The 24,025-nt window shown below is 39.6% G+C and overlaps 1 protein-coding gene across 2 annotated transcripts in view; it reads left to right on the top strand.

The window, feature by feature from the left end:
• Positions 1-24,025, top strand: part of smarca1 (SWI/SNF related, matrix associated, actin dependent regulator of chromatin, subfamily a, member 1) — a 106,621-nt gene that overhangs the window by 43,100 nt on the left and 39,496 nt on the right. For both annotated transcript variants that reach the window (XM_060832512.1, XM_060832511.1), the window contains exons 7-12: positions 136-315; positions 3,064-3,219; positions 17,114-17,245; positions 21,185-21,253; positions 21,686-21,795; positions 22,545-22,771. In XM_060832512.1, coding sequence (XP_060688495.1) covers positions 136-315; positions 3,064-3,219; positions 17,114-17,245; positions 21,185-21,253; positions 21,686-21,795; positions 22,545-22,771 — 874 coding nt within the window. The remainder of the gene's footprint in view (positions 1-135; positions 316-3,063; positions 3,220-17,113; positions 17,246-21,184; positions 21,254-21,685; positions 21,796-22,544; positions 22,772-24,025) is intronic.

The following is a 24,025-nucleotide window of genomic DNA, read 5'->3' as shown; positions in this document are numbered from 1 at the left end:
TACTTTCAGGTGTTGGATATTTTGCATCGGTTTCAATCTTAAATCTTACAATTCATTTAGCAAATTGGAATGATTTGCTATTTTGAAAATAATTCCATTTCTAAAATTTTATTTCTTTTTATTTTAAAAAAATAGGGTCTTGGTAAGACACTACAGACCATTGCATTGCTGGGTTACCTGAAACATTACAGAAATACACCTGGGCCACACATGGTTTTGGTACCAAAGTCCACGTTACATAATTGGATGAAAGAGTTCAAGCGTTGGGTTCCATCACTTCGTGCAGTTTGTCTTATTGGAGACAAAGATCAAAGGGTAAAGAAATTTATTTTCAGAATATTTCTGAATACGGCCTGTATGTGTATGCTTTTCTATGGGACACCATTTAACATTTATAAGAGTCTGTTAAATTCATGATTGCTAAAAATTTCCATCTGTGTGTCCCCCCCCCCCCCCCGTTCAGTTTTCTCCTACATTTTTGAAGACACTGACTGTCACCTCCAATGCTCCGCTTAAGAAATCATTCTTCATATGTGAAATGAGATGGAGAGTGTTGGCAGTCTTGGGATCATGAAATCATCATTGCTGAGTCAAACTGTCTAATCACCCAGTTTTAGCACAATCATGCTTAACAGCAATATCACTAGATCTGTCAGCATGGAATTTATGGCTGATACATTTTCTGCTCCTGCGCCGATATTGGTAAGAACAATTGTTTCCCTCACACTGACCCGCCTGAGAACAAACTCAGCACAAACCAATATTTGAAACTGAGATCTACTGATCAATGTTGCTCAGACCACCCTTGCCAACTCAATGATTTTGTGTATGCAAGCACGGGTCTACCATATCATAATCATAACCTCTTTTGGTTGAAGAATATGCTTATTACTTATTCACGGTTATTCCCTTGAGAACTGTAGGAGCTTTTCACACTTCTTTGAGTGTTTACAATGATGTTAAATCAAACAGTGTGCTTTTGAATGATTTTCAGTGCTTTTGAGCTGATCAGAGTGCTGCTGTTGCATAGAGAAGGTGTTGTTTGCTCAGAGATCAACATTTGCAGATGAAATAAACTTAGAGGGTGTCGTAAATTGAGAAAGTGATGGTCGTCAATTTCAGCAGATCATTCAACTGGACAGGATATTGATGTAATTTATGTAGAGGAATGTGAACTATGTTTTGGAGGAGGTATGAGGATAAATATGCACCAATTGTTAATATTTTAAGATATACAGGTTATAAATAGATTCAAGGAAGTATTTGGATACAAATATTTGAAATCTAGTGAGTGAAGCTACATATTTTTAAAGAAAATGGAATGCTAGTTTAACAATTAGGGTTGTAGAGTACAAGCCTAAAGGGATAATGCTAAACTAATACAATTCATTTGTTAGGTTGCATTTAAAATATTGAATCATGTTACAGAAAAAAAGGAAGATCAGCGAAAAAGTGCAGAAGTGGGCTTTAGTTACAAGGAAGGAATAAAGAAACTGAGATTCTTTCATTGGGTTGTCGGAGTAATATACAGAAATCTAAATTGAAAACTGCTAAAATTACAAATAATTTTGGCCAGGCAAGGAGGGAAAAAGAAATGCAAGAGGTTCGTAACCAGACAACTCAAATCCAAGATTATCTTCATAAAGAAAACAGAGATTAGGAAACTGTGGAGATGCTGGTGTTGGACTGGGGTGGACAACATCAGAACTTATATGACACTAGTTTATAGTCCAACAGGTTTATTTGAAATTACAAGCTTTCGGAGCACTGCCTCTTTGTCAGGTGAAGTGAGGAAATGCATATAGGCGCAGAATTTGTAGGCAGAGAGATCAATGGGTAGAAAGATCAAAAGATCATACAAATGATGTGATTGGAGTAATGAACAGTAGGTTTCTGCAGATGATCAAAAAATATCAGACAGTGTGAGTAAAGTGTCAGCAGCTGAATACTAATTGAGGGGGAGGACCTAGTATCCAGTTAATTGAGGCAGAGAGATAATTAGAAAAAAAATAAAATGAGATGGTCCTGGAGGCAAACCAAACAGGTGGAATAACACGATAGGTATAAGAGTTGCATGTCAAGGGTCTCATCAAAGTAACATGTAATCCAAAACTGAACAAACTAATTAAAGTAGGGGTATCATAATAAGTTATCAAGGTGATGATGTTAACATAGGACAGTAAGGAAGATTTTACAAATACAGAACAGTATGATGGGTTACATGTAGTGTGACATGAACTCAACATCACAGGAGATTATGATAAATTAAGATTTGCCAAAAACAAATTGTACAGGATATCAGAAGTGATGAGGGAACTGAATCCATAACGCTCTTAAGGAGATAATGTATAAATGGAATGAAAAGAGATTTGAAGATTAATAAAGGAAAAGACAGGACAATGGGCTTAAATTGGCGTGGGCACCACAAATCAAAATGCCCTTTTCCCTATGCCATAAACTTTGCATAGCACAGAAGATCATAGGTTCAATTGTTCATCTGACTCAGGTTGGCGAAGGCTTGTCAGAATGCCAAAGAACTGCACTCAGTGGTCTTTGTAGAGAGAGAGGAGGCAAAATATCAGCCAGAGTATCTACTCCTCACCTCTGCTCTGGAATACATGTCTGACTGCAGTAATAGAACAGAATTTAAGGCAACACATGCTGCCTTGCATCACGCATGAATAATGATTTTTTTTATTGCAAAGATCTGTTAAGAAGTTGACATTTTTATTACCTCTTAGGACTTTTAATATAAAATTGTGGTAGTCAAGCAGGAAATTGGGTAGTAATTTGCGGACGTTTTCATGAGATGTCATGGCATGACAAATCACTTGCTTTAAGAGTGGCTACTTGAATGAATGACTGCAGGATGTTGAGTAACTGGAACTGGAAACCATTTCTCAGTACTGCTGAGTATCTTCAAGAGATGAGAAAATGGAGGGGATCAAACAATCAGCAGTACCTTTCTTAATCTAGAAATATTGTGCCTCTGCACTGAAGGTATGATGAAAGATTTATAACCATGATAATATTTTCATCAAAACTTCTTTGACTTGAAACCAGGCTGCCTTTATTCGAGATATCATGATGCCAGGCGAGTGGGATGTCTGCATTACATCTTACGAAATGGTCATAAAAGAAAAATCTGTTTTCAAGAAGTTTAACTGGAGATACTTGGTCATTGATGAAGCTCATCGAATCAAGAATGAAAAATCCAAGGTAAGAACACTACCTTATTCCTAAGTGTAAACTTCATCTGAGCAACTAACTGGATAGACAGTGAAATGAAGGGGAGGTCTCCAAGGGAGAGGGGACATTTTTGAATGCTAAAGGGATTTCACTAACATTGCAAGGCTATGTTGCAAAAAAATAATGAACAGGCTTGTTTGTATCTTTTGTAAAAAAGATTAAGGTGTAACCTAATGGATATTTTTTAGAGAATTGAAAATGGCAGAAAATGGAAATGGTATAATAATAATTGTAATAGTGTAAAGGAAAATGGGTAGTTGCCACTCAATGGTGAGATTCAAAGGTTGCTATTTAAGGCTTGATTTAAAGAAGACAAAAATGGTTCTCAGTCTTGAGATTCTGGTTTTCTCAGTCTTTCTGTATTTCATCACCTTATGTGCCATTGGTCACACCACAAGGAGGGGAAGGTTCTGCCTTTTAGCCCTAAAACTAATTTATTTGGATTCTGCCAGCAGGCATTCAATGCCAGACCTCAACATAGCAACACAGACGAAAGAGCTGGACTGAACAGGTGAAGTGAGAATGACTGCATTTTCATGAGTGCATCATTGTGGCAAGATTGTGGCATTTAGGGGCTGACAGTTAAATTGAATTCAGAGTGAAAATCCTTCCCCTGATTACCCACGTTCAAAATACATAAGATGGCAGGTGGATTCACCCCTCCCTGCTGCCAACACCCTTGGTTCCTCCTGAAAATTAAATCTCAAGAAAGATCCATTTCTAAAAAAGTCATCTCTCTATAGAGGAGAGAGGCATAATCTGTGAAGAGCTGCTGCAGTCGAAGATTCTGTTCCTCCCTTGCTCACTTGTCATTCACAGATTGGCTCTCTTAGAAACCTGTTGCTACTTCGGTGACAGAATCTGTGTTTTGACGAGCACTAAAGGTGGGAGGGAAGCGCCTGGTGATTGGAGGAGCTGATAGGCGTTCTGTTGGCAGCAGAGATCTAGGAGGAGGCTGGAAGTATGGGTACTTAGAGAGGTGAGTATCCATCAGGGCCATGCCCAATTTTCAGCAAGGAAGAGAGTAGAGATGGAAAAGAAATCAGACCACAAATGAGAGCTCGGAAAATGTTCACAGACACTAGAAGCTACTTTGATATGCTGCAACTGCACCTGCTATAAAAAAAACATTATGTTGGTGGTACACTTTATCAAACCTCAGGGACTAAATAATTATGTTTGAATTGTTGCATTGAAATGTGTGGTGTCTGGATAGGTATTTTGTTGAATTTTTGATTTTAAAATAGTTGTGTAACTCAAATGTTGTCAGGGCATGTATGACCTGAATGATGACCAGGAGTGGGAAGGACATTTGGCAGCTACGTTATTCTAGATAAAGTCGTCAAATAGCCCGAGAGAGATTGGGCATGCCTTTGATGTTTATGTGAAACATCAAACCTTTAGTGCCTCTTGAGATTTAAAAAATGTTTGGTTCATAAAAGTCACAATATATTGGTACTGTGCAGGGACTCAAACTAAAATGTTACAATGGCTGTTCAAGCCTTCAATAACATTAAACAGTTCAAGATGACATTGCTGAATCTCGACTAAGGGAGCGTGAGGTTATTGATGGTATTTTAGCAAAACAATTTGGCTGTGCTGAAACAAGGAGTGAATATTGTAAATGGTGTATGTTGAGGAAGAGGGTCTGATTACAGTGTGTTTGATCCAATTTTGGCAAGATCCTACAGAAAAATTGTTTTTATCAGAGATTATCTAGTGTATGTTATTTATAAATTTTAATTTAAATGATTTTATAATTTGTATGTATACCATCTTTTGTGTTGTGCTGTCTGTTAAGAAAGAAATCCTATGAACATTCAGCAGACTTACAGGTAATGTTACAAGCCTGCATCATCCAGTGAAGGAGATAGAAAGCTAGAAAAATTTGCTCTTAAAATCAAAAATTATTAGATTAGATTGGATTCCCTACAGTATGGAAACAGGCATATCAGCCCAACAAGTCCACACCGACCCTCCGAAGAGTAACTCACCCAGAACCATTTCCCTCTGACTAATGCATCTAACACTACGGGCAATTTAGCATGGCCAATTCACCTAACCTGCACATCTTTGGACTGTGGGAAGAAACCGGAGCACCCAGAGGAAACCCATACAGACATGGGGAGAATGTGCAAACTCCACACACACAGTCGTCCAAGGTTAGAATCAAACCTGGGACCCTGGTGCTGTGAGGCAGCAGTGTTAACCACTGAAGCACCGTGCTGCCCTTGAGAATTAACCTTGAGAATGTCTCAAAAGTAAACTATTTCGACCCCTGGATTGGAGCCACAATCAATACAAGTAAAGATAATTGTTAGAGGTCAGTCATTAATCTAAGGCACAACTATAGGCATTCCTCAGAGCAAAGTCCTAGGCTCAGCCTTTTCAACTGCTTCACCAATGACCTTTCCTCCATTATAAGGATGGGCCAGGATCCTGGAACTCAGTCATTAATAACACCGTGGGAATACTTTCACAACATGAGTGATAGCATTAGGGAGATGCACTGCTGTGACCCTCTTGAGGATAATTACGGATGGGAAAAAAATGTTGGCAACATTCCATAAATGAATAAAAAGAAAATCTCTGTAAGGTATTTAATCAATAATAGGCCTCTCTGTGGCGCAGACCTCTCAGTGGAGTGTTTTCCAGGGTGTATGTGGTCAAAAGTATAAACTGGTTCTGCAGTTTCTTAACAAAGAATGAATTCCAACTTAAGATGATATGATAAGCCATGTTACCATACTGCAAGCTGGAGAAGAAAAGTCCATTGGAGAGTATATATGGTACTACAGATGGATTGTGTAATCTGGACAACTTTGCTATTAAAGGATTTGTCTCACTTTAGAAGGAAATGATTCTGTAGCATCAAATGACATTGTGTTTGGTATCTACCATTTACCAAGATGCAGCCAGTCCTTTGGGGATGATGTAGTTTTGTATAATACATTTTTGTTGATGTCTGAAGAGACCAACACATAAGCGGCAAGTACTTTCATAACGGGTGGTTACCAAGTGCTAGATTGCTGTTTTTGGCATTGGCTGTAATTTCCCTCTCAGTTGCAACTCCAAGGGATCACACTTGCCAAACAACATGCTGTCAGCATTTCCATTGACTTCCAGTTTTGGAAGTTGCTGCTGCACGTGGACCTCAGAGGTCCATATGGATGAAAAAGAAGTAAGAGGGATCATATGTTGGTACACATAGTGGCAAAAATACTAAACAAATTGCTGGATGACAGATGATATTGCTTTGTCCATTTCATTGGCCGGTGTCTCCCAGATGTGAAGAATTGATGTTTTGTTCTTGATGTCAGGCTTTGGCGTTTTAGATATCCTACTGGTCTTCTGACTTCAATTATTTTAATTAAATTGTATTAAGTTTACTGTTATATGTACTCTCATGAGTACAGTGTAAAGTTTACAAGTCACCACATACTGTGCCATCTTGGGTAGAAAGGTACTTATGTACAGAATCTTAGTTACAAAGCAGAAAATAAGGAAAACAAAGTTTAAAAACTTAAACATTATTGTCCTTCTTACTAAAAAAGTATAAAAACAAACAAACACAGTTTACAGCTCAACTCTCCATAAGTGCTTTGCCATGTCTGGCTAGCAGTCTTCACAAGGGTTGTACCTCACCCACCACTCTCTTCTCCCCCCCCTCCCCCCCAAGCCATACTGGGCTCCCTGATCCTGTTGATGTCACTGCTTTCATCATTGCTGCTAAAAAGAAGAAAAAGATGAAGGTGAAAGAGCAAAGAAGAAAGGAAAAGAAGGATGCAGCCAGTCTGCTAGGGATCAGACAGGTTCAGGTACCAGAAAAATACCCATCCTGCTGCTCCCACCATCTTGAAATACAGAAAACTGTGTTGAGGATATGGAGTCTTCAATCCTAAGAACTATCCTAGTTATATTTGCTTGATAGCTGTTGCTATACTTGGAAATTTTGTCTTCGTAAGGATGGTTGCTTTCATGATTTTGTCCTTCCAGGAGGTACTGAGACTACTTCGCAGACAATGAAGCTGCTAGTTGTTGGTCTTCCTTTCCTGGTTTCTGTAAGTTCTCCATGTTTCACAGCAAGATACGATGCTGAGAACACAGTTGTCATAAATGGAATTTTCCCAGCCCCTGAAATGATGTGGACTATGTGCGAAAATGGACAGAATTGTGAGTGGTCAGTGGTAAAGAGATTCCCGATGTCAAGAGCAAAAAATCCCATCCTCCAACCAAGACAAGATTCTCACAAGTGAACAGTGAGAGGCCTGTTTGCCTGCATTAGAATCCTCAATATCATGTCATGTAGCCTCATTGATATGCAGTTTCCCAGTCTTCACCCATTGGATAGAAACGAGACGGTGACAAAGTTTGCATGTGGTACTCAGTTACCTGGTGAATCCTGCTTGCTCCTTGTACGACCAGCTCTCTGTCTTGGACACTAGGCACCAACATTTCATCGCCCGCCATATTGATAGTGACTGTGACTCACCTGCCATCCACCAGGTTCTCCAGGTCCCTGTCGACAAAGTGAGGTGACAGTTGCCCTCAGTTCAACATGTCACTTGCCAGAGACTATGCAAGGCAGTTGCAGACTGCAAGTGTTTGACCGGTATACAGGTAGCATCCAGTGCTGGGGACCCCTGGAGGTCCCAGCAGCAGACAGTACATCTGCCTGTAGCAAGTGGGAGAATTTAACAAGCAATACAGTACAGGGCTGTTGTGTAAGTAATAAGAACTGTTTGGGATGATGGCATGAGAAACCTCACAGGGTTCATGTAGAGAAACCTCCATAAAACTCAACAGAATTGACACTAAATATATGGCCGTTCCTTTACTTTCGCTGGGTCAAAATCCTAAAATTCCTTTCCCAATGGCACTGTGGGTCAACCTGCAGCATGTAGATGTAGTGGTTTAAGAAGGCAGCTCAAAATCACCTTGAGGGCAGTTAGGAACAGGCAAAAATGCTGGCCAGCCAGAGATGCTCAGGTCCTATGTCCCACAACTGAATAAAAAAATGATATAAACTATTGGCAAATTACATTACTAAACTAAAATACTGAACACTTCATAAACTCCTCATTTACAGAGAGATGAACTAGTACGGAAAATAGCTATTGGCAGAGGTAGAATAATCTGGAAAGCCAGTTCTTTGCATTCCCAGTTTCGATGTTGATATGATTTTTCTTTGACTAGTCAGTCATTCAGTTGCCTTTCTCTGGAAGATTTCACTAGTTTTTAAAAAGTAAGTGTGACTGAGTTGTCTCCAGCTGCTGCAGGATGGATAACTTGCTTTTCTTCAAGTTTGAACTGAGTCTTTTTATTGCAGAGCACAGGCAGCTTCTGCTGGGCAGGAAAATAGCACACTCTTCTCTGTGTTTTTGTCTCCCAACAGTCAGTATCAAATTCCTTACTGCGAAATTATGCAGCCATCCTGGTCAATACCTGATTTCCAAACGACAATTCTTCTTACACTCCATGATTCTTAAAGGCAGAACCTTAAAAAATAATTGTCGTACCAGGAGAGACATAAATTGACCAGTTTTCAAAGAATGACTGTTCCTTTAAATTCAGCTGCTTTATACATGAGTTTTAGCAAAACGTTTGCAGTCCTGATCCATGCATCAAATTCATTATGATGCAAGATTGCAAATGTATTTGGTTACAGACTAGAGGAAAAAAAAATGTCCTTGAGGACTGGAGGGTAGCTGATGTCCCCTTGTACAAGCAGGGTAGTAGGGATATTCCGGGTAAGTACAGATCAGTGAGCCTGACGTCGGTGGTGAGGAAGTTGCTGGAGAGGGTACTAAGAGATAGGATCTATTTATATTTAGAAAAGAATGAGCTTCTCAGTGATAGGCAACATGGTTTTGTGCAGGAGAGATCGTGCTTTACCAACTAATAGAGTTCTTCGAGGAAGTGACCAAGTTGTTACGTGAAGGAAGGGCTGTTGATGTTGTATATATGGACTTTAGTAAGGTGTTTGATAAGGTTCCCCATTGTAGACTAATGGAGAAAGTGAAGTCACGTGGTGTGCGGGATGTTCTAGCTAGGTGGATAAAAAACTGGTTGAGCAACAGGAGACAGAGAGTAGTTGTTGAAGGGAGTTTCTCGAAATGGAGAAAGGTGACCAGTGGTGTTTCACAAGGTTCAGTGTTGGGGCCACTGTTGTTTGTAATATACGTAAATTATCTAGTTGGTATGATCAGCAAGTTTGCAGATGACGCAAAGATTGGTGGAGTGGCAGAAAGCATAAGGACTGTCAGAGAATGCAGGAGGAGACAGATAGACTGGAGAGTTGGGCGGAAAAGTGGCAGATGGCTTTCAATCCAGACAAATGTGAGGTGATGCATTTATTCAAGTCTAATTCTAGAGCGAATTATACAATGAATGGAAGAGCCTTGGGAAAAGTTGATGGGCAAAGAGATCTGGGAGTGCTGATCCATTGTACCCTGAAGTTTGCTGCACAGGTGGATAGAGTGGTCAAGAAGGCATATAGTATGCTTTCCTTCATCGGATGGGGTATTGAGTATAAGAGCTGGTGAGTCATGTTAAAGTTGTACAAGACATTGGTTCGGCTGCATTTAGAATATTGTGTACAGTTCTGGTCACCACATTACCAAAAGGATGTGGACGCTTTGGAGAGGGTGCAGAGAAGGTTTACGAGGATGCTGCCTGGTATAGAAGGTGCTAGCTATGATGAGAGGTTGAGTAGTTTAGGTTTATTTTCACTAGAGAAAAGGAGATTGAAGGGGGATCTGATTGAGGTTTACAAAATCATGAAGAGTATAGACAGGGTGGATAGAGACAAGCTTTTTCCCAGGGTGAAGGATTCAATAACCAGAGGTCGTGCTTTCAAGGTGAGAGGTGGAAAGTTTAAGGGGGATACACGCGGCAAGTACTTCACACAGAGGGTGGTGGGCGTTTGGAACGCTTTGCCAGCAGAGGTGGTAGAGGTAGGCACAGTAGATTCATTTAAGATGCATCTGGACAGATGCATGAGTAGGTGGGGAGCAGAGGGTTACAAATGCTTAGGAATTGACTGACAGGTTTAGACAGTACATTTGGATCGGCTCAGACTTGAAGGGCCGAAGGGCCTGTTCCTGGGCTGTAAATTTTCTTTGTTCTCTTTGTTCTTTTAAACAATGCTCTGTGATTAGTTCACTTTGTGGCTGATCTTTAAAATTTCAGTAGTGGAATGGTTTCAAATTGCCTGTGTTTTATTTGTGGGAATCTTGGATGTAATAGACCAATTCCCCTGACTGTGGTGAGAGGACAGTGCAAAAGGATCAGTCTGGAAATTGCAGTGAAATAACTGCCAGTTTAAAGTGCTACAGGAGAAAAAAAATGATTTGGATTTGCAAGACATTAATACAGTTTTCTGTAATATCGGTAAGTTCGTAGAAAAGAAATGCTGTACCTTAAAGGGTTAATTATAGAGTTTAGCTTAGTTCTTTATGTTGCAATCGTAATATTTCAAGCAAAGAAGGAAGGGCAGCATAGTGGCTCAGTGGTCAGCACCACTGCCTCAGCACCAGGGATCCAGGTTTGATTCCAGCCTTTGGTGACTGTCTGTGTGGAGTTTGCATGTTCTCCCCATGTCTGTGCGGGTTTCCATTGACTTCCTCCCACAGTCCAAAGATGCGCAGATCAGTTGGTTTGGCCATGCTAAATTGTCCGTAGTATCCAGGATGTGCAGGTTAGGTGGATTAGCCATGGAAATATGGGTTTACGAGTCTTGGCCTGTGTGGGCTACTCTAGAGGTCATTGCAGACCCAAAAGGCCGAAAGCCCTCTTTTTGCACTGTAAGGATTCCGTGATTCTATTCTATGATTCTAAAAGGATGGCTGTTGTAAATGCTTAACTTCATTGGTTATTTTGCTGTGATTTTCAAAGTAAATTTTCTTGATAATTCTCATTTTAAATAGACTCTGTTGCAATGTTGTCCCGTGCTCAAAGATTGCTTTTGTAATTGCTTAGTTCAGTAGATGATATGAAACTGACACATTTTTTTCCATTATGTCCCTGAACATGGCAAAAATTTAACTTACTCTCAAAGCAAGGACAGATACATTCAAATGAACTGGAATTGGGACTCAACCATGGAAGTGATTTCTGAAAAAAAATAAAAGTATCTCAGACCGGCTTAAATCTTTTTGGACTGTGTTGGTAATATGCTTGTGCTATAGCTTAATATCACCCATTTCTTTCATAAATGGGACACCTGTTGCTGACTGTTGCAATGATGATAAAGGCAAGACTAGGGAAGTAGAGTTGAGAGATTTAAGCTAGGAAGCAAGAGGAACGATTTTTTAACGCAGGCTATAGAATGTACTTGAAGGGTTAGGAATTAATTGTAAAATATGCCAACATTTGCAAATAGTTACACAGGTACTCGGAGAAATGGGAAGTAAAAGGATATGGGTAAAAGGCAGGTACATGTGATTAAGATTATTGATCATGTGGGAAATAAACACCAACACACACATGGCTGTGTGTTAGCTGTGGCCCATTTGCAACCTTGCTTCTGAGTCAGTGATTATCATTTCCTGTATCACTGCACAACTTGATTACAAAATGCGAGCTGATTCGCCAGCACAAGAGGACTGCTACACTATTAAATATACCTTCTTTTGGATACGATGTTAAACTGAAGCACTGTCAGCCCTATCAAGTTGATCTAAAATATTGCAAACAATAATTACTGTTATGCATAAATCAAAACAAAATGATGGTGTAATTATGATGGCAATGTAAATGCTGAACCCTGTGAAGGAACATCGAGAAGACATAGCTTAGGTTGAGAGAAAAAGGAGGCAAGAGACTGATATGATTTTGTCAAGAAAATGATCTAATAGTAACAAACACCATCAATAAGCAAGCACTGCAGAATTCACCAAAGATCCTAAGGTAACCCACGACTATTTCCACCTCAAAGGACAAGGGCAGCAGATACATGGGAACACGACCACCTGCAAGTTCCCCTTCAAGCCACTGTGAGATATTGTGTTATAGATATCTTTACTAACTCACTCACCAGCTCATTGTATTCATTAATAACGTATTCCCATTCATTCATTAATTCACCATACTTGAGTAATCCGTTGTTCACTATACCACGTTTTCATTAATTCATTCATAAAACGGCATTCTTGTAGTGCAGTTTACTATTGCAAAGACTAAATTAACACATCCTTCCAAACCATTATCAGACCTATTTACATCAAAATCTACCCCTGAATAAATATCAAAGACTACTCAGAAACAATACCTTCCCCACACCGTGTCTAGACCACACACCTGAAATTATGGAAAAATTATAATATTAATCAGCCCTTACCAACCATCTCTCAGGACCTGAATAGATTACAGAACATCAAACCGTTTCCCTAACTAGTAAATGCAATAAACTCTCCCCTTTACTGTCAAAACAGTGCTTCTGTGAAATTGCATGAATGAATGAAACTCACTCCGACAAATAGTAAACAAATCTCAAGACCCAGTTGCAATAATCCGTTTAATATCCTTGATTCTTTTATTAAGTGCACGTATAATTTCTAATTTATTCAGAGCACATAGGTTTCGTACTTCTACTAATATTTACCAACTTAAAAGCTAAAAGGACAAATACCTCTCAAGTATTCAAGGAAACCGGACAGACATTCTTAATCCCATCAGAAGTAACAGCCAGCACTTAGCAAATGTTGAAACAATCTCTTGCTTACAAACCTTTGTGTATGATAGATAAAACTATATAGAACCATAGTGATGGAATTTTAATATTTGCAAGAACTGTGTATCAAGAAGCTGCTGTAAGAACTGTACTTCAGATTCGATCACCACCTCAAGCTGTGCTACTACAGTTGCTGAATAAAGATGTTGGTTTCGTCACTCACCGATTTCATTTGTTATTTGAACATGTTCCAACACCACTCACCCTCCTGACTTGGAAATATATCGCCATTCCTTCACTGTTGTTGGCTCCAAACCCTGGAATTCCCTCCCAAAGGGAATTGTGGGTCAACCTAAAGCATGTGGACTGCAGCATTTCAAGAAAGCAGTGCCACACCACCTTCTCAAGGGTAACGAGGGAAAGGGCAATAAAAATGCTGACCAAACAGCAATGCTCATGTCCCACTCATGAGTGGAAAAAAAATGAAGAATGTACATTTGGAGAAGTCCAGGTTATGGGCACAGAAATTAAATAGATTGTATGATGTGAAACAATGTTATAGGAACAGTGTAAGGGCATTCACATATTTCAGGTGCAAATTTCAATTCAGTTCACAGTCTTGTTGTGGGAAAAAAATAACACGAAATTGAAAATGCCAAAGATAAGAACATCAGAGAGATATTCGGCTTTAATTTTAAAAAAAACTGTCTTAGGAATGAGAAAACTGACCAAACATGAAACTTAACATGCGGCAGAAGAATGGAAAAGAAAAAAAGGAATGAATGACATAAGTTTCTAGTGACGGTGATAGAAATGGGGAAGAAAAGCTACATTTGACTGAGGAAATTGGGGGAAAAATATTGAAGTAAAAAATGAGGTCTGCAGATGCTGAAGATCACAGCTGCAAATGTGTTGCTGGTCAAAGCACAGCAGGCCAGGCAGCATCTCAGGATGCTGCCTGGCCTGCTGTGCTTTGACCAGCAACACATTTGCAGCGGAAAAATATTGAATGCATGTACAGTCAGTTCTTCTGTAATGCGATGGTTGCATTCTTGTGCAACCCTGTGTTATAGAAAAATCGTGCTTAAAGTATTGATGAAATAATTGCGTTACAGCCAACGCATGTTTTAAAAGTTTGCGTTGTAGAAACAGCACCCCCAGTTTGCCAATCGCATTATGGCGAATTTGTGTTAATGAAATGTGCGTTCGAGCAGAACGACCTGTATGGAGACTAAAGAGAGTTGATTGGTCTAGCAAGATGTCTGATGAAGTACAGGAACAGGAAATATATCATAGAATGAAAGCTACAAACTAGGAGGTGAAATCTTTGGCTGTTAGAAAGAAAAGGATAATTCAAAGAATGGGTGCACAGAAGATAAACGTGGTAAGATATTATTTGAAAGGGACGGAGAAGCAAAAAGATGGATAGACTATATATATATAAATTGTACAATGATCCAAATTGCGGAATCCTTCAAAGTATAGAGGCAAATGACCAAACATTATGATATAAGAGGTAAAGAATGCTTTGAAATTGATGAAGACAGGAAAAGCTTCAGACATGCATGAAATAACATCAACACATGAAAGTTCTTGCAAAAGTTGAAGAGATAACAGAAATTTCCATGAACGTATATCTCAAAAGATATGTTTAAAGTTACTTGAGACATTTGTTATTTGTTAAGATACCCAAGAAACCTAAAGCAATTGAGTGCAATCGGTTTAGGACCACAAATTTAACAAGTCATCTCATTTTAAAGTCATAGAGTTGTACATAATGGAAACAGACCCTTCGGTCCAACCCGTCCATGCCGACCAGATATCCCAACCCCATTTAGTCCCACCTGCCAGCACCCGGCCTATATCCCTCCAAACCCTTCCTATTCATATACCCATCCAAATGCCTCTTAAATGTTGTAATTGTACCAGCCTTCACCACTTCCTCTGGCAACTCATTCCATACACGTACCACCCTCTTAGGTCTCTTTTCTATCTTTCCCCTCTCACCCTAAACCTATGCCCTCTAGCTCTGGACTCCCCCACCCCAGGGAAAAGACTTTGCCTATTTACCCTATCCATGCCCCTCATAATTTTGTAAACCTCTATAAGGTCACCCCTCAGCCTCCGACACTCCGGGGAAAACAGCACCAACCTGTTTAGCCTCTCCCTATAGCTCAAATCCTTCAACCCTGGCAACATCCTTGTAAATCTTTTCTGAACCCTTTCAAGTTTCACAACATCTTTCCGATAGGAAGAAGACCAGAATTGCACGCAATATTCCAACAGTGATCTTGAAAACCATAATAGAAAGAAACAGTAACAAGTCTGAAGCAGATATTGATGAAAAGACTTGGAGTAGAGAGAAGAGAGAATATTTAACCAAAGGACAGTCTTTTAGAATATTCTATAAATATAAAGAATTAAATATCTGATAGATGTATTGCTGAAGTGTGTGACTTTGATGTTACAAAGATGTGAGATTTACCCTTATTCCACATTGGGATGAATTAGTAGGCTGACTAGAAGCTGTATAGTCAGACATGTTTCAAATGAAAAGAGATATATGACAATGCTGAAAATTAATTAGCTAGTATACAGAACAAATATTCAATAGCAGTGGGCTCTTCCAAAGGTAAAATTTGGAGGCAGGAACATAACAACTTCGAAAACTCAGCACTACCTGTAAAATCAGAAGAAGTGAAAAAATATCTTGCAGCAAGCAGAATCTCAAAGCTTAGAGTAAGATTTAAATTTAAAAACTGAAAAAGATATAAAACAATGGTCATCGAAAGAAATACATTAGAGGAAACTAGATTGAAATGGATCTTTGTGTAGGACAAATGTTAAAAAGGTTTGACAGAAATCAAAACTAAAGTCTGAAGAAGGACGGTGATAATCAGAAATAATCTGGCAAAGGTGAAGGACTTATTAGTAACAAGCTTGAAATGTGGAAAGCAATCTTTGAGGTGCTACATTCTGTTCACTTTGCTGTGTGTCTCAGGAATCTAGACAATAAGTAAAGATCTGTGGAAGGAATCAGAAGCTTTTATGATGTGGATCCTAAGAGGTATGCTAAAAAATTCCATCTACAGACTGTGAAACAAACGAAGAGGTGCTTCAAACTTCAAGAGTGATAAATGTTATCCAGAAACAAAGTATAATTCTCAGTCATTTGACCAGAACTAAAAAGCTATGGCGATCTCTTCGAGAGGGCAAAGTGGAGATCAGCAGAGAGAGGCGCCAAAACAAAAGATGGATACCACAGAGAGGTTGAAAACAAACTACTGTGGCTAAGAAAACACCACACAATGACAGAAGACCCCCTGGTAGTAGCCAAGCGGCACAGCACCAGAGGTTCTTCTGGCAACAAGCAGGGGAGCTTTTCCCAGGGTCCTAGCCAGTATTTATCCCTAAGTCAGCATCACAATAGATTGAAATCTAATCATTATCACATTGCTGTTTGTGGGAGCTTGAAGTTCACAAATTGGCTGCTGCATTTTGTACATTGCTTGGATTGATTCAAGATGGCAGCACCAGCATGGGTAATGTTCAGGCTGAGGCCGTCCGCTTCATGCTGGCCAAATTCTTTTTCTCTCCTTTGTCTTTTTTTCCTTCATCTTCGTGATATCACAGAGAAGCCAGAGCGCTGTTGGCGGTGACTCCTGACTTGTAGGCCCAATGTAAAGATGCAAGGAATGGTGGCGGAGCAGGGATCCCTGGCTGCAATAGGCCCAGAGCGTGGACTCTTGGTGGTAGTGGGCTGTTGACTGCAGTGGTGTCACTGCCCAGAACAGGGGACTCCTGGCAGCGTTAGGCCCAGAGCAGGGACCTTGCAGAGGTCCTGAAGCTGTGTTTGGGACCCTGGTCAATGAAGATGATTTATAGTCAAGTTTTGAAAATTCTTTTGTACCTCAAAATGACGCCAGATTGCGGCAATAGAACACATTTTCTTTGTATCTCCCTAGATTATGTGACAATAAATCATTCATTCATTAAAACAGTGACTATGTTTCAAGAATAGTTTGTTATGTGTAAACACTTTAAGCAATCCTGGGCTGTGGTAGGCATTGTATCTTTGCACTTTTTTTTGAAAAGTAAGTTTTGTGATTAATTGAATACATGTAATTATTCTTGAAATTTGTTTTACTCTTGTATTTACACAATTATTAAAATTTTTCTTTTTCTTCTCAGCTCTCTGAAATAGTACGGGAATTTAAATCAACAAACCGTTTGTTACTGACAGGGACACCTTTGCAGAATAATCTCCATGAATTGTGGGCTTTGCTCAACTTCCTGTTGCCTGATGTATTCAATTCTTCTGATGTAAGTTGAGACCTTTTGGTTCTGATTGTCCAGTATATTCATGTTTCTGTCCTAATCAGCCTATTACTTTTCCATAATTCTGCCCACCTTCCGTCATATTCCTCAAGCCCTTCTCTTTTTAGAACTGTGTCAACTTATTTCATCTCCCAAACTTATTCTTCAACTCTTCCCATCTTATGGGCAGATGTGTTCTGTTAACTTAGCTTTCCTTTGCTTGGATCAGTTTCTGTTGTCTCATGATGACACTATGATCAGTGTGCATAAAGTTCCCTCCTCAAGGAGCTTGTGAACTGTCCAATATAAAACAATCTGTTTGCTCGGCATCCCATCCCCTTAAATATTCACTCTCTTCACTACCTGTGCACTGTCATAGGACATAAGACATAGGCATGGAAGTAAGGCCATTCGGCCCATCGAGTCCACTCCGCCATTCAGCCCATCGAGTCCACTCCGCCATTCAATCATGGCTGATTGGCATTTCAACTCCGCTTACCCGCATTCTGCCTGTAGCCCATAATTCCTTGTGACATTAAAAATTTATCAATCTCTGCCTTGAAGACACTTAGCGACCCGGCCTCCACTGCACTCTGCGGCAATGAATTCCACAGGCCCACCACTCTCTGGCTGAAGAAATGTCTCTGCATTTCTGTTCTGAATTTACCCCCTCTGATTCTAAGGCTGTGTTCACGGGTCCTAGTCTCCTCGTCTAACAGAAACAATTTCCTAGCTTCCACCCTTTCCAAGCCATGTATTATCTTGTAAGTTTCTATTAGATCTCCCCTTAATCTTCTAAACTCAGTGAATACAATCCCAGGATCCTCAGCCTATCCTCATATGTTAGACCTACCATTCCAGGGATAATCCGTGTGAATCTCCGCTGGACATACTCCAGTGCCAGTATATCCTTCCTGAGGTGTGGGGACCAAAACTGGACATAGTACTCCAAATGGGGCCTAACCAGAGCTTTATAAAGTCTCAGTAGCACAACGATGCTTTTATATTCCAACCCTCTTGAGATAAATGACAACATTGCATTCGCTTTCTTAATCACAGACTCAACCTGCATGTTTACCTTTAGAGAATCCTCGACTAGCACTCCCAGATCCTTTTATACTTTGGCTTTATGAATTTTCGCACCGTTTAGAAAGTAGTCCATGCTTGTATTCTTTTTTCCAAAGTGCAAGACCTTGCATTTGCTCATATTGAATTCCATCAGCCATTTCCTGGACCACTCTCCCAAACTGTCTAGATCCTTCTGCAGCCTCCTCACTTCCTGTACTTACCTGCCTGTCCACCTAACTTCGTATCATCGGCAAACTTCGCTAGAATGCCCCCAGTCCCTTCATCCAGATCATTAGTATATAACGTGAACAGCTGCGGCCCCAACACTGAACCGTGCGGGACACCGCTTGTCACCAGCTGCCATTCCGAAAAAGAACGTTTTATCCCAACTCTCTGCCTTCTGTCAGACAGCCAATCCTCAATCTATACCAGTAGCTCACCTCAAACACCATGGGCCCTCACCTTGCTCAGCAGCCTCCTGTATGGCACCTTATCAAAGGCCTTTTGGAAGTCTAGATCGACCACATCCACTGGGTTTCCCTGGTCTAACCTACTTGTCACCTCTTCAAAGAATTACAACAGTTTTGACAGGCATGACCTCCCCTTACTAAATCCATGTTGACTTATTCTAATCCGACCCTGCTCTTCCAAGAATTTAGAAACCTCATCCTTAATGATGGATTCTAGAATTTTACCAACAACCGAGGTTAGGCTAATTGGCCTGTAATTTTCCATCTTTTGTCTTGATCCTTTCTTGAACAAGGGGGTTACAACAGCGATCTTCCAATCATCCGGGACTTTTTCTGACTCCAGCGAGTTTTGAAAGATCTCAACCAACGCCTCCGCTATTTCCTCAGCCACCTCCCTCAGAACTCTAAGATGTAGCCCATCGGGGCCAGGAGATTTATCAATTTTAAGACCTTTTAGCTTTTCTAGCACTTTCTCTTTTGTAACGGCAACCATACTCAACTCAGCCCCCGACTCTCTTTAATTGTTGGGGATATTACTCATGTCTTCCACTGTGAAGACTGACGCAAAGTACTTATTAAGTTCTCCAGCTATTTCCTTATCTCCCATCACTAGCCTTCCAGCATCAGTTTGAAGTGGCCCAATGTCTACTTTTGCCTGTCGTTTGTTTCTTATGTATTGAAAGAAACTTTTACTATCATTTCTAATATTACTGGCTAGCCTACCTTCATATTTGATCCTCTCCTTCCTTATTTCTATCTTTGTTATCCTCTGTTTGTTTTTGTAGCCTTCCCAATCTTCTGATTTCCCAGTGCTCTTGGCCACTTTATAGGATCTCTCTTTTTCTTTAATACATTTCCTGACTTCCTTTGTCAGCCATGGCTGACTAATCCCTCTCCGGATAATCTTTCTTTTCTTGGGGATGAGCCTCTGTACAGTGTCCTCAATTATACCCACAAACTCCTGCCATTTTTGCTCTACTGTCTTCCCTGCGCTCTGCTTCCAGTCTATTTTCGCCAGTTCCCTCTCTCATGCCCTCATAATTACCTTTATTTAGCTGTAACACCACTGTCGCTACAATGTTTACCATTCACAGGATACATTACAAGATCTTGCCAAGGCTTTACTTACAGCAACTCCCAAACTTCTTGGCCTTCACCACCTAGAAAGCCAAGAGCATTCAGAATGTAGGCACTTCACAAACCGCAAGTTTGTCCCTAAGTCAGCCCTTATTCTGACTTGGCAATATATTACTGTACCTTGATTAATGCTAAGTGTTCAAATCCTGAAATTCCTGATCCTATCACAGGATTTTTAAATTTATGTTATTGCACACCTCTGATGATATCCCTTCCTATTAATCTCATAATTGATTCCCTAAAATATAATTCAATATAAAAATTTTGTACTACCTTTGTTCTCCAGAAATATAAGGTTCGTCACACGTTTTACAAGAGCTCCCATTTGCACAGCCTAGATTGTTTTATGATAGTTATAGTAATAGTTATAATATAGTTATTTAAAGATAAAGGTAATAAGAATCTCTGGAAAGCCACATTTATGAAAACAACAAAAGAAGTACTTGCAAGCTAATTAGAGGACTCAGACCAGGGCTGTTATGGCACACTGATAGTGTTCCTATCTCTGAGCCAGAAACCCCATGTTCAAGTCTGATCTGTTCCAGAGGTGTATAATAACACCTCTAAACAGGTTGATTAGCAAGATCCAAATGTCAAATCCAAATTTATGTTGTGTTATTTACATGCATTAAAATAAATTACTCTTTCAGGCATTTTATGTGAATAAACTAAACCAATTTAAAACAAAAACTGTTTCAATTAAAGTGTCCTCACATTTGCCCTGTAATGAAACAAGTCATAAAAGTGGGTCTATTCCACCATTGAGTCTATGTTTGACTGGGTCACTGTGGTAAATTGCACTTAACAGCTATAGCTAAATGCCTCGATGGTATGACAATAGTGTCTTATTAGCTGGAATTAAATAGAATGAAATAATAATACCTTACCTGCTTGATCGTTACATACAATTACACTGTGAGCAATTATTAAAAATAAACTCAATCCTACATCCTGATTACTTTTTCAACACATGTTGAGATCTGCACTTACCAGAACCAACTTAACATGCCATACTGTATCCAAAAGCCCAATCATTGCTCATTAATCCAGGTTTGTTGGTGAAGATGAATGATTATTTTGGCAATAAACTCGAATCAAGTTGCCACTTAAAAGTCTTTCTATTGGTGACCTGCTTCCACCAAGGGTGAAGGGAAGAAAATAGAAGAAATTAAATATGAGAATTCTGACAAGTGATTTTGAAAGAAAAAATATAGTACAAAACTTTTTCATACTTCTGTGCAAAGACTAACTTTTTCCTTGGCATATGCAGGATTTTGACTCATGGTTTGACACAAACAACTGCCTCGGTGATCAGCAGCTAGTGGAACGTTTACATGCGGTAAGTTTATCACCCCTCTGGCAAGTGGCATGCTACATGCATTTTGTATCGTAAGCTTGTGAGACAAAGAATTTATTTCTTGAAAAAAAACTGAGGAATTACAGGATGATGAGGAGTTTACAAACTGGCCAGATCTCTCCATGTTCATGACTGCTTTTCAAAATTTCATAATAATTCTGGAACTTCAAAGACTCATTTCACCTTTCTGTTTAAATGAGTAGCCCTCAGGTTAAACCACCAACAGTCATCTATGTATAATGAGAGTGAAACCCTATAGTCTGATCAGATTATGACAACTTTTACAATTCCATCTACTCTCAGACTGGCAATGTTTATTGCATCTTTACCACTCTACAGGAAACAGTCGGCAAATTCTGCTTTTCAACTTTCTCCACCTTCTAACACTATTGTTCCTCATCTTGAAACTTTAAGGTACTCCGACCATTCTTGCTTCGGCGGATTAAAGCAGAGGTTGAAAAAAGCTTGCCTCCTAAAAAAGAGACTAAGATCTACGTTGGTCTCAGTAAAATGCAAAGGGAATGGTAAGTGAATATCTGTTGTTGAATCTTGCTAAGTTCCAGGGCACTGTTTTGAGAAGTCAGTAACTTCCACGACCTTGTTGTGGATTTAAAGTTTTAAAATACTTTTGGATGGCACCCAAACAATCTGCTTTTCCGGAAGTGATTTGCTGGCTTGCAAATGCAAGCTCTGCATTAGTAAGCAGAATAATCGAGTTTGAAATACAGAAGTTTTTGCAGTGTCAAATTTGTTTAATTGGTAGCACTGTCGCCTCTGGGTAAAATTTGGCCTTGCAACATGAGTTGACATGATGCAGGCTGACATTGCAGTGCTGGGTGTGTCAGAGGTCTCTCCCTTTGAGGATGTTAAAAGCGATGTTTGTCTGTTTGTTCAACTGGATGTTAAAAAGCTGTCAAGAGAAGAGAATAGGCTGGTAAAGACAAGTCACATACGAGACCATTTTCTGGTTGAATTTCTCATTCTTACATTAGCTTCCTAAATTACTTGTGCCTTCAGACTTTATGGCTCCAAAGCCTGTCTTCAAACACGACATTTGATGAGGTTTTAACTGATGCTAATATGGAAGTATTTTCAGTTTTTGCATTTCTCCTGAAGTTTTTCTATGTTGGTGAGTGTGGGTTCAAAGTGCGCTGGCAGCCTTGCAATACTTTGTCCCAATAGCCACTTTTCATCTGTGAACCTCAATTTTGAGCTTTGTTTTGCCCTTTTAAAACTGCAATCTATTTGTACATTTATTTTTTAATGTTTTCAGGTACACAAAAATCTTGATGAAGGACATTGACATTCTAAACTCTGCTGGAAAGATGGACAAGATGCGCTTGTTGAACATCTTAATGCAGCTCCGAAAGTGCTGTAACCACCCGTATCTCTTTGATGGCGCTGAACCTGGTCCTCCTTACACTACAGACACTCATCTTGTTTACAATTGTGGCAAGATGGTGGTTTTGGATAAGCTGCTGCCCAAGTTGAGGGAACAGAGTAGGTATTCATCGAGCGCTGGTGCTAATTTTAGTTGGAAAATTTACTTAGTTGGGTTTCCTAATTCCTGTCTTATGAAAGCTATGAGCACTGTTATCACCCTCCACCCTTTATATGTGTAGCCTTAATTGGGCTTTTGCGCTTTCCTATACAAGGTAGAGGCAATTAATAAAAGATCTTGGTCACATCTCTGGTCCTGATATGACTAGCCCAAAAGCAGGTTTGGTTAAACCCCTATGTTTGCAGGCTGCATTGTTTTTGGCTCCCCGTAGGTTCAGTTATGTGACTTAAAGGTGAATAGTTGGGGCCAGTAGAACTGCAAATCTTTAGGCAGCTGCAGTCAGCAAGAGTGAATTATGTTTGTAATCCAATATTCCACACATATGCCTTTTGCTACTTTCTTTTGTGCCAGTGTCGACAATGGAAACTTTCTCAGCAAAAAAATTGCCGAGTTGGCAAGTGAATGAGGCTAAGCCAGACTTCCTGTAAGCTTGACCTCGTATTACACTGCAAGATTGGCTTCCAGTCACACGTCCAGTTCACCACCAAGACTAACAAATTCTATTTACACAACTGCACCCAACTCCAGGCCTACCTTAGCCCATCCACTGCCGAAACATTCACTCTTACCAGCATTACTTCAACATGTTCCAATGCTATTCTTCCATCTTGCACTCAACATAAATGTGCACACATCCAGAAAGGTGGTATTTTAGTTTGGTATCGTTTATGACTAATAACTTTGAAGTAAAAGAAATCTGGGGAGGAGTAATCAGTATTTTTGAATTTTAGTAAGTTTAAAGTGATAAAATTAAATCCAAAATCAAGTCCTAAATTCAGAGTTTTAAAAATCAGCAAAGGATACCCACGAATTTGCTTAAAAGAGAGAAATTAGGAGATGAGCATAAATAGTAAATCATACAGAAATTGACTTTAAAAACTTTTACAGCTGTATGAGAAAAGTTTAGTGAAAATAAACTTAGGCCCCCGAGAAGCAGAGATAGGGGAAATTATAATTGGGAATGAGGATATGGAAGAGGTTTTGAATAAATATTTTGTTACTGGCATCATGATACAGGATACAAAGAACAAGTCAGAAATTGTGAGGAACTAAGGGCATAATGGAATAAACATTAGAATTGAAAATATGCTGAAACAATCAATGGAATTAAAAATTGTCAACTGTCTAGGATTTATTGGCTCACACGTAAAAGGGATTGGTACAGATTTATTGGCTGCATTGACTTTAAGAAT

The sequence above is a fragment of the Hemiscyllium ocellatum genome, chromosome 11, assembly GCF_020745735.1.
Source record: "Hemiscyllium ocellatum isolate sHemOce1 chromosome 11, sHemOce1.pat.X.cur, whole genome shotgun sequence".
NCBI classification, from domain to species: domain Eukaryota; kingdom Metazoa; phylum Chordata; class Chondrichthyes; order Orectolobiformes; family Hemiscylliidae; genus Hemiscyllium; species Hemiscyllium ocellatum.
This window is presented reverse-complemented; position numbering and strand designations above follow the sequence as displayed.